Source organism: Gallus gallus, chromosome 27 (genome assembly GCF_016699485.2).
Source record: "Gallus gallus isolate bGalGal1 chromosome 27, bGalGal1.mat.broiler.GRCg7b, whole genome shotgun sequence".
NCBI lineage: Eukaryota > Metazoa > Chordata > Aves > Galliformes > Phasianidae > Gallus > Gallus gallus.
In genome coordinates, this window is record NC_052558.1 from 3,934,522 (window position 1) to 3,948,751 (window position 14,230).

At 57.4% G+C, this 14,230-nt stretch overlaps 1 protein-coding gene across 2 annotated transcripts; it reads right to left on the reverse strand.

Annotated features, from left to right (window-relative positions):
* Positions 1-318: 318 nt before the first annotated feature.
* On the reverse strand, positions 319-7,150 carry LOC107055293 (SKI/DACH domain-containing protein 1-like). Of its 2 annotated transcripts, XM_046904312.1 has the most exons (3): positions 6,928-7,150; positions 3,283-5,736; positions 319-2,843 (listed from the first exon to the last, which is right to left on the reverse strand). In XM_046904312.1, the coding sequence occupies exon 2, from the start codon at positions 5,463-5,465 to the stop codon at positions 3,309-3,311; it is 2,157 nt and encodes a 718-aa protein (XP_046760268.1). In that variant the 5' UTR covers positions 5,466-5,736; positions 6,928-7,150; the 3' UTR covers positions 319-2,843; positions 3,283-3,308. The 2 variants fall into 2 exon arrangements, with proteins under 2 accessions (XP_046760268.1, NP_001334564.3); NM_001347635.4 differs by lacking the exon at positions 6,928-7,150 and having other exon boundaries at positions 3,283-5,591.
* Between the last annotated feature and the right edge of the window lie 7,080 nt (positions 7,151-14,230).

Here is a 14,230-nt window from a genome sequence, read left to right on the forward strand (position 1 = left end):
TTGGGAACAAAATCGGTCCGGAGATCCACGGTGAAGCCAAACACGTGTGTGCACTGTGGGTGTGACTGCGTGCTTGCACACACAGCAGCCCAACCCCACGCCCACGGAGCCCGTGAATACGGAGTGTGTGCAGCCAGATGTGCAGCTGCACACAGGGAAACGGCGTGGGACGACGCATGCATGGGGGTGGGTGCACAACCACCCCCCAGAGCACCCCCACCTCCAGGGCAGCAGCATCCCCACACCCCCCCCCCCCACACACACACACACGGGGCCGACAGCAGCCGGTTCTGTTAAAAAAAAAAAAAACCAACCAAACAAAAAAACCAAAGGTATTTATTTCTCAGCCTAGATTCCATATTGCACGCAGGAATTAACACTTTCATCGTCATACACTTAACAACAGCTTCAAATAAATAAAGGGACAGTCAATCGAAAGAGAACAAACGATGCGCGGCTGGCAAAGGCTCCGTCGTCGTCGTCGTCGTCGTCGTTCCCCCCCCCAGCTGTACCCACCCCCCGCAGGCACTCCCTGCACCAAAACGTGGCATTTTGCAGCCCATTGATGGGGACAGAACGGTGGGGATTTTCCACCCAGCGACGCGCAGTGAAGAGCAAAGGTCCCTGAAAGCCCCGGCCCGACAAAAAAACCCCTCCCGAAGTGCGATTACGCAGCACCGCATCGGATCCAAGCTGAGATTTTCCTGAGTCTTAAACCTCGCTGCGTTTTTGGAAGCAGCAACGCCCTTTCCTTAAAGTTTTCTTCCTTTATTTTTTGTTTTTTTTCCCCCAAGGAGAGCTCTGCGTTTTTCTCCTCCCCGGATGAAAACGTGGAAATGGAACGACGACGACCAAAACGTAAATCGGTTTTGCTTCTTCTGCACCCGTTTGGAACTCAGGCGATGGTGGTACCGCCGGGAAGGTGCCCTCCTATCCATCGTGCCATCCTGGCCATGCGTGTGAGACCTCTGCTCCCAACCAGAGGGGGGGTTGGTTGCACCCGGAGCGTCCCCTCCTCCCTGCTCTGTGCTCCCAATGCACCTCTATGGGGTCTGAGCTCCGAAAAAAGGCCATTTTGGAGAACGCTTTGGGTTCCCTTCTCCCATCTCCTATCAGGGGACTGAGGGTGGGGGTTATTTTTTTCTGCCATCACCCGATTTCTTGGCAGCGTTTTAATAAACAAATGGAGGGGTTGGTTCCTATCGTTGCCATTCTTTTTTTTTTTTGCGCCGTAAAAGGGGGTATTTCTGCGGCTCGAAGCATGGAAAGTTCTGAGGTATCTTCGCACTGAATTCCCAGCCCTGCTGCCACCCACCTGCGCCGTGCACAGCCCCGTGCACCGACACACACACACACACCCCGACGTGTGCACCCGATGTGAGGTGATCACATCCCGGAGAGAAAACGTTCCTGAGTTATTTAGTGCCCCCCACCCACCCCCCCGCGGCACGCGGAGCGGCGCGCTCTGTTCGCTGCTGCTGTTGCTGCTTTTTTTCCCATTTGTTTTTTTTTTTTCACCCGGCTCCTTTGTCCTTCCGCTCCCAACCTCCATTCTCAACTCGGCCGCTTTTTATTAATTGCTATTAATTGTTTTCCTTTCCGAAAAAATCGCGGTTTTAATCCGAAACGGGAGGGAGATGCGAGCAGCCCGGCCGCGTCGGAGCGCGGAGCCGACCGAGGCGGAGGGAATCGCGATCCGAGAGAAATCCCCTTCTGCTCTGCGAGAGAGAAACGATGGGGGAAGGAGGGGGGGGGGGGTGTAAACAAACCAACAAACCCGCTCCAAACCCAAGTAAAACAAACACCGCTTTTAGCAACAATTCGCCGTCTCCAATATAAACAGCGCTTGAGGGAGGCGAAATACGTTTGACGTTCAAAATGCCTTTTTCTTTCTTGCTTGCTTTCTTGCTTGCTTTCTTTCTTGCTTTCTTCCTTCCTTGCTTCCTTTCCTTTTCTTTTTTTAACTCGCTGATGGAATTCAAGTCCCAACCGCCCCCCCTCCAAAAAAAAAAAAAAAAAAAAAAGAGGAAAAAAGGAAAGAAAGAAAGAAAGAAGCGGGCCGTGCCGTGCCGTGCCGGCTCCGGGTGGGCTCTGTGCAGTTCTCCCTTCCTCTCCCTCTCCCGTTCCCATTCCCCTTCCCCAGGCACGGCTTTGAGATGGGCTCCCAGCCGGGGGTCGCGGGACGGCTCCCACCCCGACCCGGAGCTGCGCATGGAAAAGAAGGGGACCCCCCCCCTCCCCACCCCCCCCCCCGCCCCGTAAAGCCGCATCTCTCGGCTTCGCTCAGCGTTCCCCAAACGAGAGGGCTTCACGGAGCAGCGGTCCAAAGGGCCGTCACAAAGACTCTGCTTTGCGAGGAAAGTTAAAGCGGGGTTTGATTTCCTCTGCACGGAGCGACGCATTCCCTCCGCATTCTTCCCCGCATTCCACCCCGGAGCTCGGGAAGGATCAAATTGTCCATCTGTGCGCTATTGCTAATGCTCCTGGATCCGATTTCTCGTGCCCGTAAAGCTTTTACAGGCCTGCTACCTTCGGGCTGTCGGAGCGGGTTGTTATCCAGCAAACAACCCACGGCTTTTCCTTTCCTTTCCTTCCTTTTAATGCACACACAGCAGTCTCAAATAACTTCCCCTCAAAGCCTCCTGTTTTCCTTCAGCAAACAGCATTTCCTGCTCTTTTTTAAAGTCGGTGTTTTCTTCCCATCCCTTAAGCAGGCAGAAAACATTAACGCAGCGGTTTGGGATCGCGATTAACGCAGCGATTTGGGATCGCCGCCGTCGGTTTCGTCGGGACGGAGCGGGGCCGAAACTCGCGTTTCTGCTGCGTGACATCATTCGTTCTCTCTGCGTGTGATTATTATGGGTTTAATCCAATGCATTTATGGAGGAAAAGGGAGAAATTGGATCTATTTTTTCCTCGTTTCGGCTTTTTTTTTTTTCCTTCTTTTTTCCCCCCCTTTTTTTGGCATATAGAGGTGGGGCGGCGGTTGGGGTTGGGGTTGATGGGACGATGGTGCGGACCCGGACCCCCCTCTCCCCCCGTTCTGCCCCAAAGCCCCGTGGTGCAGAGGAGGGGGGCGGGGGGGGCGGCTCTGAGCGCGTTAAACCTCCGCTAAACCAACTCCGGATCCCGACACCCCCGGGACAACGGAACCGACCCCAACCCCAGCGGGGACCTCTCCTCCTCCTTCCCCCTCCCGGCCCCACTCAGCCCCTCAGCCCCTCTCCGTCCACCCTCCCCCCACCCCGGTCCCGCTCCCCTCCCGCATCTGCTGCGCGCAACCTTTCGTGCGGGGCCGTCCGCTGTCCTTAGAGATCCTCCAAGCTATAGCCCCGGAATTTGAGGCTGGGGGGCACCGGGATGGCGTTTCCCCCCAGGTGCCATCTCCACAGCGGGTGGGTTTTGGAGAGGGCCCAGGAGTTTTTGCCCCCCAGGGAGGAGGCAGGGCACAGATCCCCGTCTTCCCCCACGACCAGGGAGGGAATACACGGGAAGTTGCCCATGAGGCTGAAGGAATTCCGAGGCGGGGTTGGCCCGGCGCTGCCGAGGCGTTTGCAATGAGTGTTTCCCTTTTTGGCATTCCTCCTTTGAGTCTTTTGTGGCCTCCCTTTGGAGGAGCTCTGTTGCCTTTCTGCCTCAGCGCCTCTGGCAAGGCGTCTGCGCTTGGCATTCCTTTCCGAGCCATTGCCTCTCAAAGCTTTGTTTGACAAGGTGCCGGGGCTCTCTGCTCTTTTGGAGCCGGGGGATTTGAGCTCTGCAGCTTTGCAGGGCTCCGTCCTCCCTCCGTGCCGCAAACTTTTCCCGTCCACGTTGAACCCTTTGGCGTAGCACCACAGCTTGGACTGCCGGATCAGGCGGTCGAAGTGCTCCCGCCGGGGCTCCGCCGCTTCCCCGGGGGGGTCCGGGCCGAGGCCCCCCGCCAGCGCCGGGGATGGGGCCGGGGGCTCCGGGGGCGGCCGTTGGGAAGCCGCCGGCCCGGCTGCGGCTCCGCTCTGCCTCTCCGCTCGGTCTCCGGGGCCTAACGAGGCTCTATTGTTCGAGGCATCTTTGTGCAAATCCTTCCCTTTGGCGCAGGGCTCCGCGCCCCCAAAGCCGCCCTCCTTTTGTGGCGGGTCCCCCCCAGGGGTGCTGCTCGGGGAGGGGGGGGGAGAGGAGGAGGAGGAGGAGGAGGAAGAGGAGGAGGAGGAGGAAGGGGAGGCCTCCTGCTTCGCATACGGCTCCGGCTGTGCCCCCGAGCCCAGGGTCGGAGCCGGGTTCAAACTTTCCGAAGTTGACGCTCGCAAAGTCCTGGCCCAGAGCTGCTGCGAGAGGAAGAGGAGGTCGGGCTCTGCCCGCAGCGCTTTGCCCGCACCCGGGGGGGGCTCCGAGGGCCGCTCGTCGCCGAGGGGCTCCCGGGGGGGCTGCGGTTGGAAGCGGGGCAGAGCCGCCTGCCTGTACCGGGTGCTCTGCACCGAGTCCCCGCTGCACAGCGAGCTGCTCTCCGACTCCGAGGAGCTGCCCTCCTCGCTGCTGCACGACGTGTCCCCTTCCTCCTCCTCCTCCTCCTCCTCCTCCTCAGACGAATCGCTGGACGTGGCGGCGCTGGACCCCCCGAAGTCCAGGCTGGAGTCCGAGTCGCTGGAATACCCGGCCGAGGTGCCCTGCCGCTTGCAGCCGGGGAAGGCGGACGAGCGGCTTTTCCTCCCCCCCGAGGGGCCCTTCTCGGCCGGGAAGAGCCCTTTGGCGCAGCGGGGGCCGAGGCCGGGGTGGGGGGCGGGGGCTGCGGGGTGCAGCAGCGCCAGGTCCCGGGGGTACGCGCCCAGCGCCCCGGCCAGCAGCCCCCCGCTCTCGGGCAGCGCGCAGCCCCTGCGGCCCCGCGGGGCCCTCTCGAGGCCGGGGCAGCCCCGGGGGAAGGGCTGCGGGAGGAGAGCCGCGGGCGGCGGGCGCGGCTTGAGGCCGGGGGGCAGCTTGGGGCGGGCGGGGGTCGGGGCCGAGCAGCAGCCGCCGGCTCTGTAGGGCGGCAGCAGTTGGGGCCGGGGGCAGGAGAAGAGCTCCCCGGGGTCCGGCAGCAGCAGCTGCTCCCTCCTCTTGCTCTTCCTTTTCCTCTTCCTCCGCCGGGGGCTGAGGCTCTTGCAGGAGGTGCAGAGAGCCTCCAGGTCCGCCTTGGAGATGAGCGAGCACTTCACGGCGCGGGTGGGCACCGAGTTGATGGCTTTGAGGGTGCGGAGCTCCTGGAGATCGCAGCGGCGGCTCTTGATCTTTAAGGTTTCCATCTTCTTGCTGATGGTGGTCCTGGGGATATCCTTGAACAGGTCGCTGAGGACCTGGGCCAGAGCAAACATCTGGGTGCCATTGATCTGTAAGTATCCCAAGTTTATCCCTTCGATTTCTTGATAGCCGGCGTGGAAATGCCCCGGCCCGGCGTCCCCATTGTAATCCATGGTGGCTGGAACAATCCCGAAGGTCCCTTCGCAGGTCAGGAACATTTTGCAAGGAGCGTTTACTTTGTCTCTTTCAAAGGGGGCATTGAAAGTAAGGACATATTTGTTTCCACTCCGTGATCACACATCGCTGCCCCTCCGGAGAGGTGGGGGAGGGGGCAGGGAAAAAAAAAAAATAGGAAAAAAAAAAAAAAGGGGGTGGGGGGGGGGAAGGCAAAGCGGTCGATCGCCCCTTCAAACGTTCCAGTCAACGGTGTGCAACATCTTCCCAACACCCCGCTCCTCCCGCACTGGAGCCGCACTCCTCGTCTTCCCCCTCCCCAGCATGAAAAAAAGAAGGGAAAAAAAAGAAGTCAAACATCTCGCGTCCTGCAGCTCCCCCAGCCAGGTCCCAGCCCACCTTCCACTCCCAAAATAATCCCTCTGGGGGGCGGGAGGGGGGCGGGAGAGGGGGTTGGGGGAGTGGGGGGGGGGGGGATCAACAAGCAGAGAGCCCTCCGCCGCTCGCAGCCACTGAGGTATCGGAGCGCACAAAGCTGCTCGGAGGGCCGGGGGTCGGGGAGGGGGGGGATCCGCTCCGATCGCTGCCGCCTCTCCGGGCTCCGCTCTCCGCGTTCGGTTCGTCCCGGAGCGGTCGGACCCCCCGCGGCCCGACGGCTGATTGGGTCCCGGCGCGCCGTGATGTCACCAACCCCAACATTTCACACGCACAGCCCCGCGCACACAATGGGCACCGTGCTTTTTCTCTATTAAAATAATAATAATAATAATAAAAATTAAAAAAAAAATAAAAAGAATCATTAAAAGAAAAATTCATTAAAAAATCTCATCGGCCGCCCCGTGCCCGAGCTCGGCTCTCCGGGCGCTTTGTTTCAGCCCTGGGGGGGTATTTCGGCCCTTTCTCATAACGCAGCCCTTCCCAAAGCGTCTCCCTGGAACGCACCGTGAGGGCTCCGGGCTCCCCGCGAGCTGCTCGCAGCGACTGACTCCGAGCCCATTCATCCCCCAGCCCGGAGAGGAACCCTTATTAATTGCTAATTACTGTATTTGCGATCTGGAAGGAGCACGCGGTGGTAACTCCTGCAGCAGCGCGGAGAAAAGCCGCGCAAAGACCCTTCAGTCCCTTTCTTACTCACGAGTGGCCCTAATTCACATCTCACCTTTATCTCACAAACCCCCTTAAAAAAAAGGGGGGGGGGGGGAGGGGAAGGGGGAAAAAAAGACAAAAATAAAAGGAATAATAATAATTACAACAAAAATAAAGAAGCCCTTCTGCGCGCCGTTGCGCTGCTGTAACTTAAGCGCAAAGTTGGGCGCTCTCTTTCCGCCCCACAAACCAAAGAGGGGATGGCAGAATTCCGTCTCCGAGAGGAAAACAAACCCCAAACCCACAAAGCAGCCCTTACCCGGCCCGGAGCTCCGCTGTCCCATCCCCTCTATTCCTCCCCAAAGCCGGAGGTCCCTGAAAGGAGCTGCAGTGCGGGGCTGATTTGGGGGCTGCAGTTACCTCGGAAACCTTTTTGGGGGAAGGGAGGCTGCAGCTCTGCATTGCACGCCGCTCCCTCTCGAGCTTCGTCTGTCTCCCACATGAAAAGTCACTGTCGGTCCTCGGAGGCTTTTTTTGTGGTTCGAATGGCGAAATCGGAGTAATTTGATAATAACGATTTGTTCAACTCTGCGTACGATCGACCGCAAACGAGCCCGATTTAGAAACAGTCCCAAAGGAGGAGGAGGAGGAGGAGGAGGAGGAAGCAGCGCATTCCTGAGGACGTGTGTAAAAAAATTTAAAATAACTCCGCCGTCGGCCGCGATTTGGGAGCCGGGATCACCTGATCCGCATTCACCTTCGGGCTGCTCGGGGAGATGGGTTCCTCTGCAGCACAAACGGCTGGCCGGGTTTCTCCCTCCCCAGCACACGTGTGCGCGCACCCCGCGGCCTCACCGGGCGGAGAAAATGCCCCGTTCCGCAGCTGTGGCCGCGGGAGAGCGGTACGTTTCGCCTTCGTTTTTCCACAGGCAGAGTTTCCTGTGAGTAAAGGGTCCGCTTCCAACACAAACACGAAATTCTCTCTTTGTTTGGGCAGAGGGGAGGGGAAGTTTGCATCGCGGTGGACGGAGCTGTGCGGCCGCGGAGGGTCCCTCTTGCTGCGGGGCTGCAGCTGCCCCGTGCGCAGACGAACGGAGATCCCGGCTTATTTTTGTTTGCAGCCCGAAGCAGAGCCATTTTACCTATAGCTGAGCTCTGCTGCGTGCCAGACTGGAGGAGGGGAGCTGGCATTCACAGCCCCGTCCGATGTGGCTGATGCAGCCGTGGGCTTGATGAGGGGCTCTGGTAAAGAAAACACGAGTTGGGGCGGCGCAGTAAACGGCTCCTTATGGTGTGCGGGGCTGCAGAGGGGGGCGCGGGGACCCCCGAGCACAAAGCAGGGGGAAACGGGCTCAGAAGGCTGCGGCGTTTCCCTGTAAATCTCTGTCAATGGGAACCCAAACCAGCAGTGGTTTGACTGGGAATAAAGTTCAATATGGACTCTGGTGGTGTGTGCGTGTGCAGACATGGCTCAGTGTGAGATGCACGAGCACTTTGCAAACCCCATAGGTGCACGGCACTGTGCTGGGTGCTTGCAATGGGGTGCTGCTTCCCGAGTGCTTCACCAGCACCACGACTGCTCTGCGCTGCTCCCGCTGGGGGTCATGAACTGCGTGCATAGCAAGGGCTGCACTGGGCTGCACGGGCTGCTCTGGGCTGCATGCGTTGCTTGAGCTACATGGGTTGCATGGGTTGCAAGAGCTGCGTGAGTTACGTGGGCTGCACGGGCTGCACCAAGCCCTGGGAAGTGGGCACGCATTGGCATCACAGCCCGGTTCCTGCTCCCAGGGATGGGGGATGAGAACCTGTGGTTCCTGCTGTGATTCCTCCCCTTCAGGCAGATTTCTCCCTTCTATCTGTTGGGCTGCAGTTCCTGCAGGAAGCAATGGTGGACTGCTGGGATCGTCCATTTCCTGGGGGTCCCGAAGGTGCAGCAGGACCCCCACACACACCTCCCACCCCTTCGCTGTTGGGCTCTTCCAGGGCTCCGGGGGCAATCACAGGCTGGGGGGAGGCAAAGGCAGAGCAGGAACTCCAGAAAACTGCAGATGGGTTTGGGCTGACCCCATTGGGAAAGAGCTGCGTGTGGGGGAAAAGGGAAGGGGAAGGGAAGAGGGGAAGTGCAGTCCTTCCTTGCACTCCCTTCGCCATCCTGAGGTCACTCAATGCACTCTCCGTGTTACTCCTCTCCCAATAAACCACATTGCAGCATCCCCTGAGAACAGAACTTTTGGGTCCTTCGCTTTCCAAAAAAGGGGGGACAACGAAGAGATCATCCAAGGATAAACATGGAACATTTTTCCCTCCAACGCATTTCAGTGCAAGAAATCTGCCCTCTTTGTTTTGCTCCTTGATTTGTTTTCCTTTTCATTTCAGCCTGGGGAAAGCAGGGAAAGCCTGCTGTTGTGCATTGCGCACGGATTGACTGCGATATTGTCTTCAGAGCTCTTAAAAGAATGCTGGAAAAAAACATGTTTTTGTGGCTGAGATGAGCTTAAACCAAAGGATTCCTCACCATCCCATAGTGCTGCTGCTGGGAGGAGTGTGGCTGCACAGCCACAGCCTTCCCCTGCGGCAGGGAAGGGCTCGAGGTGTCCATCCCATCATCCCATGAGATCACTGTTTCTCTCCAAGAGCATTTTCATCTCTATTCCAAGCATACATAAAATCATCTCTCAGCTCTGACATAGGCAGCACAGCACACCCCACACCTGCCTGCCTTCCTTCACCTGGAAGTGCTCTGCATGAAAGCCATTACGATGTGCAGTCACGGACAAACAGCGTTTTGAAACCTCCCAAGGTTTCGTGTTGTCAAACTTAAAAAGGAAAACCTCCTTTTTGTTTCTGTTTTCTTTCTTTCTTTTTTTTTTTTTAACCTTTTACAAAGTATTTCTCCTGCCTGCTATTGATTGACAAGTTTATTATTATTATGAATGGATTCTCCCATTTCCCAGTCCTCTTCAAGGCCTGATGTGGATTGAGAGCCTGACCAGTTGCTTATTGACCCATGATGGCTATACAATGACCCCGCTGCCCCCAGCGTGACCCTGGGACCCCCGCAGGACCCAGCCCAGCAGAACAGCGCTCAGATATGCAAAGCTGGAGCTTTATGGGCTCTGGGGAGGGGGAGGCTGAGAGTGGGCGAGGGTTTCATTGCCAGAGATGTGTTTATTGTAAATAAAAAGGCAGAGGGGCTGCTTAAAGGGACGTGTCCTAAAGGAGCGGCAGCCGTCTCCGCTATGGGAAGCACTGCAGCCCTCTTTGCTGGTGGCAATGGCAGGGAGGGCTGATGCTCTGGCAGCTCTTCTCCCTGCCCGGGGAGCATCTCACCATGTAAGCTTCAGGCTGAAGCTGAAGCCCCTGTGGAGGAGGAGGGCAGAGAAAGGCAGCGATTCTCCCCTCCGTCCCTCACGCTCTCACGTGTGTGTGTGTGCACCATACAGCCCGGGGAAGGGAGGCCTTGGGAAGTGCAATCACGGATGGATGAAACAAAAAAAGGTCGGGGCAGATATCGGCGCTGATATTGCCCCTTTGTCTTCTTCAGGGAGGGAATGAAGGGGAAATCATCCCCTCCTCCCCCGAAATGAGGCTTCTTTCAGCACACACTGTGAGCTGATGGCTGGGATCGGGGGTGGGAGCGCAGGGAGCAGATGTTTTGTGAAGCAGCACTTCTCTCCATTTCAGAAAGCAAAAGGGGTCCTCTCCCCACCCTCACTTAATGGAGATACAGTTGTTTAAATAATTCCCCTCTTCCCAAAACAAATGCAGGAGAACGAGAGCTCATTTTTTATCCTAATGGATGGATGGCTGAGGACAAGCCTTTGAAGAAGGCGGCTGTCAGCAGTGGGAGATACCCGCAGCATCTGGCTTAGATAGGTAGAAAGCAAAGAGCAACCTGCATTCTTGGCGAGGCTGGATGCCCTCAGATTATAAACCACTGCAATCGTGTCGGGTCTCAGCATAAACACAGCAGCAGTGAGCTGCTCTGACCCCCCCCCCAACACATCTGGGTTGTAAAGTTTGCTGCTTTCTGGCAACAGCAAACATCACTGTAAAATCTTGCTCTGGGTGAGTGGGGTTTTGGCCGAGGCGTTTGTTTGGTGCAAGAGAAAATGTGAGCGTGAGTGTGGGCGTGTGGGTAGGAGTGTGTGAGTTTGAGTGAGTGTGAGTGTGGGTGTGGGAGTGTGGGAGTGTGGGTGTGCCCACCCCCATTGCCTCCAGGTGGGTGCAGGGTGAGAGCACAGAGCTCCAAAGGGCAAAGCTCCAGCAGTTCCTAATCGAAGCCCCATGTATGTCCATGCTGGGGAGAGTGGATAAGAGGAACAGGCACTCTGTGTTTGTTTAAATACCCCAATTTAAGATGCAGCTCTCAGTCCACGGAGCACAAATGCAGTATGAAGGAGCACAGAGCCACGTCAAACCCTCATGGAGCCCTGGAGCAAAGTGTCTGTGTGTCCCCTCAGCTGGCACATCCCTGTGCATGCACACGGAGACACACAGAGGTAGGGGTTAAATCTGCCCCGGTGCCCCCCACCCTCTCAAGCTCCTCCACCCGGATCTGCCCTATCTGCTGCCAAATGGGCCCAAACCCAGCAACGTGGGGTGCAGACTGAATTACTGAGAGGCTGAGGACTGTCCTCAGGTCCTTCCCACGAATGACTGTTGTGCTTTGGGTGTACGGGAGGGAATTGCATCCGCTGGATCAGATCTCTCGGGTCCTGGAGCTCCACAATGCCAGCAGCTCTAAGCTTTGCCTGCAGAGATGTGCTTTGGCTGTCCTGGAAGGAAAAAAAAAAATGAAAGAAAAACTCAAAAAGTGGAGGAGGGGGCTGGAAGGGTTTGCACTGAACCCCTCACACCCTCAGCCCCAAAATGCCTCCTGAGCAGGAATGGGTTTCCAGTGGGGTATTTCTCTGCTCAACCCAATGGGGAGGCAGAAAAGAAGCACTCGGCTTTGGCTGGGAAGGGGTGAGAGGTTGGGGTGGGGAGGGGGGGGACACAGTGGGGGTCACAGGAGGGGTCGGATAGACAGGGGGTCTGAGCTGGGAGAAATGGATGGATGGGCCGTTGGATGGACAGACGGACGGATGGATGGATGGAAGGGTGGATGGATGGATGGATGGATGGACAGATGGACGGATGGACAGATGGACGGATGGTGTGAAGAAACTGTCCTACAGAGGTCTCTTAATTCAGTCTGTGACGGTCATTCCCGTGTGTGAAAGGTCTCACGTCCTCGGAAAAGCCGACATCCGCCCGAGAGCGGACCCGGCCCCTCCCAGCAACCCCCACCCCCCGCCCCTCTGCTCGCCCCCCCGGCTCTGCCCCCCGTACCCCGGGGCGGGGGAGGACGCGCTGCGGGCGCCCTCCGGAGGCTCCATCGCGAGCGGCCCTCGGGGAGCGCATTTGGGGGAAGAAAAGGAAGTTTTCGGCTCGCCCAGCAGAGGTCCCCGCTGCCTTCCCTGTGCGGGGCGGGGGATCCTCCTGAGCGGAGCCGGGGCTGAGCTCTCAGGTGGAGCAGAAGAACATCCGATGGACGGACAGACGTCGGTCGGGGCGGCGCAGACGCGTCCGTAGCATCGCTCACGTGTGAGGCCGTAATGCCGAAACAACGGCCGGATTTCCATCCCTCCGCCCACCGAGGAGCGGCGCTCAGTGCCGGCGCTGAGATTTTACCCCTCCGGGAGCAAAGCTCGGATGTCAGATGTCAGAATTTGGCCGTCGGTTCTTTTCCGAGGAACGGCCGTGAGTCACCGGTGACTGCAACGAGTCGCAGCCTCAACATTTCTGATGAGTAATGGGGTGTGTGAGAAGATCTGACCCGCTCTGTAAGCGTTACTGAGCAGGCAGATGACTGAAGGGATGGTCTGAACGCAGCACGCATCGGCTGTGCTAAATCACCACGTTATTATCAGTAAAGGAAACAGTCGCTTCCTCTGACGAGTAATTAGGACATTTATAGTAAGCAGGCAGCTCAGAACAGCGCATGCAAATCTCTCCAGATCGGTGACGAAGGTTTGGTTACGGCTTCCTTTCTATCCTTGCAGCTTTTACTGAAAGCCAGAGCCACTCTCTGCCTCACAAAGGTGTGAGGTGCTGCTGGAAGCTGCCCTGCCCCACATCAGGCCCCAGTTGTTTGTGTGCTACGGGGACTGTGGGGGGAAGGGGGTGCTCAAAGGGCCCGGTTGAGATGATGGGTGGATGTGGAGGGAGGGATGGGGATGGAGGATGGAGAACAGAGAATGGAGAAGGAAGGGATGGGAGATGGAGGAATGGGGGTGGAAGGATGTAGATGGAGAATGGAGGGATGGAGGATGAAGGGATGGATGGAAGGATGGGGGTGGAGGATGGAGAACGGAGGGATGGAGGATGGAAGAATGGGGATGGGGGATGGGGGATGGGGATGGAGAACAGAGGGTGGAGAATGAAGGGATGGAGGATGGAGGGATGGGGGATAGAGGATGGGGAATGGAAGGATGGAGAGGGTAGGGATGGGGATGGAGAATGGAGGATGGAGAATGAAGGGATGGAGGATGGAGGGATGGGGGATAGAGGATGGGGAATGGAAGGATGGAGAGGGTAGGGATGGGGTTGGAAAACAGAGGATGGAGAATGGAGGGATGAAGGATGGAAGGCTGAGGGATGATGAGGGACTGAGGGATGGGAGATAGAGGACAGAGAATGGAGGGATGGAGGATGGAGGGTTGAGGGATGGGGGATGGAGTGATGAAGGATGGAGGGATGGGGATGGGGATGGAGAACAGAGGATGGAGAATGAAGGGATGGAGGATGGAGTGCTGGGGGACAGATGATAGAGAACAGTGTCTGGAAGGCAGGGGATGGAGAACATAGGGACACTCACACCTGGTTCCCATCCCCAGGCTGCTCCCCTCGCTCTGTGCCCCCGTTTCCTGCCCCCCCCCCCCCTCCCCAAGCAGCCCCACAGCCCCAGCACTGCACGGGGACAGGATGTCATCACCTGAACCTCAGAGCTGCAGCTCGCAGCCAGAAAAGCCACCGATCATTTCCTGTCAATATTTGTGGGGCTCTCTCAGCCCTGGCATTTCCCAGCCCTGCAGCCCCCAGAACAGCCCCCAACACCCACATGGGGGGGTCCCTGCAGCACCCAGTGCTCTCCTGAATGCCAGCAGAGGTTTCCTTGCAGAAGCCAGAGGGATTTGGGGCACGCAGAGAGGTGTGCAGAGCAGCAGAGCTTTGCGCAGCACTTTTGCTGCAGAGTTTTGCGACGGGTTCTTTTGCACGCTGGAAAACAGCTTGAGAAGTCATTATATACACACACAGATATGTGTATATGTATATATACATATATATATAGGCAATGGGGGAGGAAGGGAGGAGAAAGGCTGAGCCTGGGCAGGGTGAGCTGCCATTTGTGGTTACAGACCCTCCCTCCCACATCAGGATGGAGGGGGCCCGGAGCTGCAGTGTTCAGAGCTGTGCTGTGGTTTTGGTGCTTCCATCCTTGGTACGACTCAGCAGCAGCAGCAGCAGCAGAGCTTTGGGTGCCCAGAAATGAGAGCAGCTCCAAAGCTTGGTCAAAAATCGAGGCTTTAAAGCCAGATGATAGGGAAGTCCCTAAGGATTAATGTAAAAGCCAACTACAGGCTGCTCAGCGGAGCCTTGGTTTCCACACGTAGACCACATCGCTTATTCCTCCCTTAATTGTTGTGTACTTTCACTGCCTAATGTAAATAATAATAAT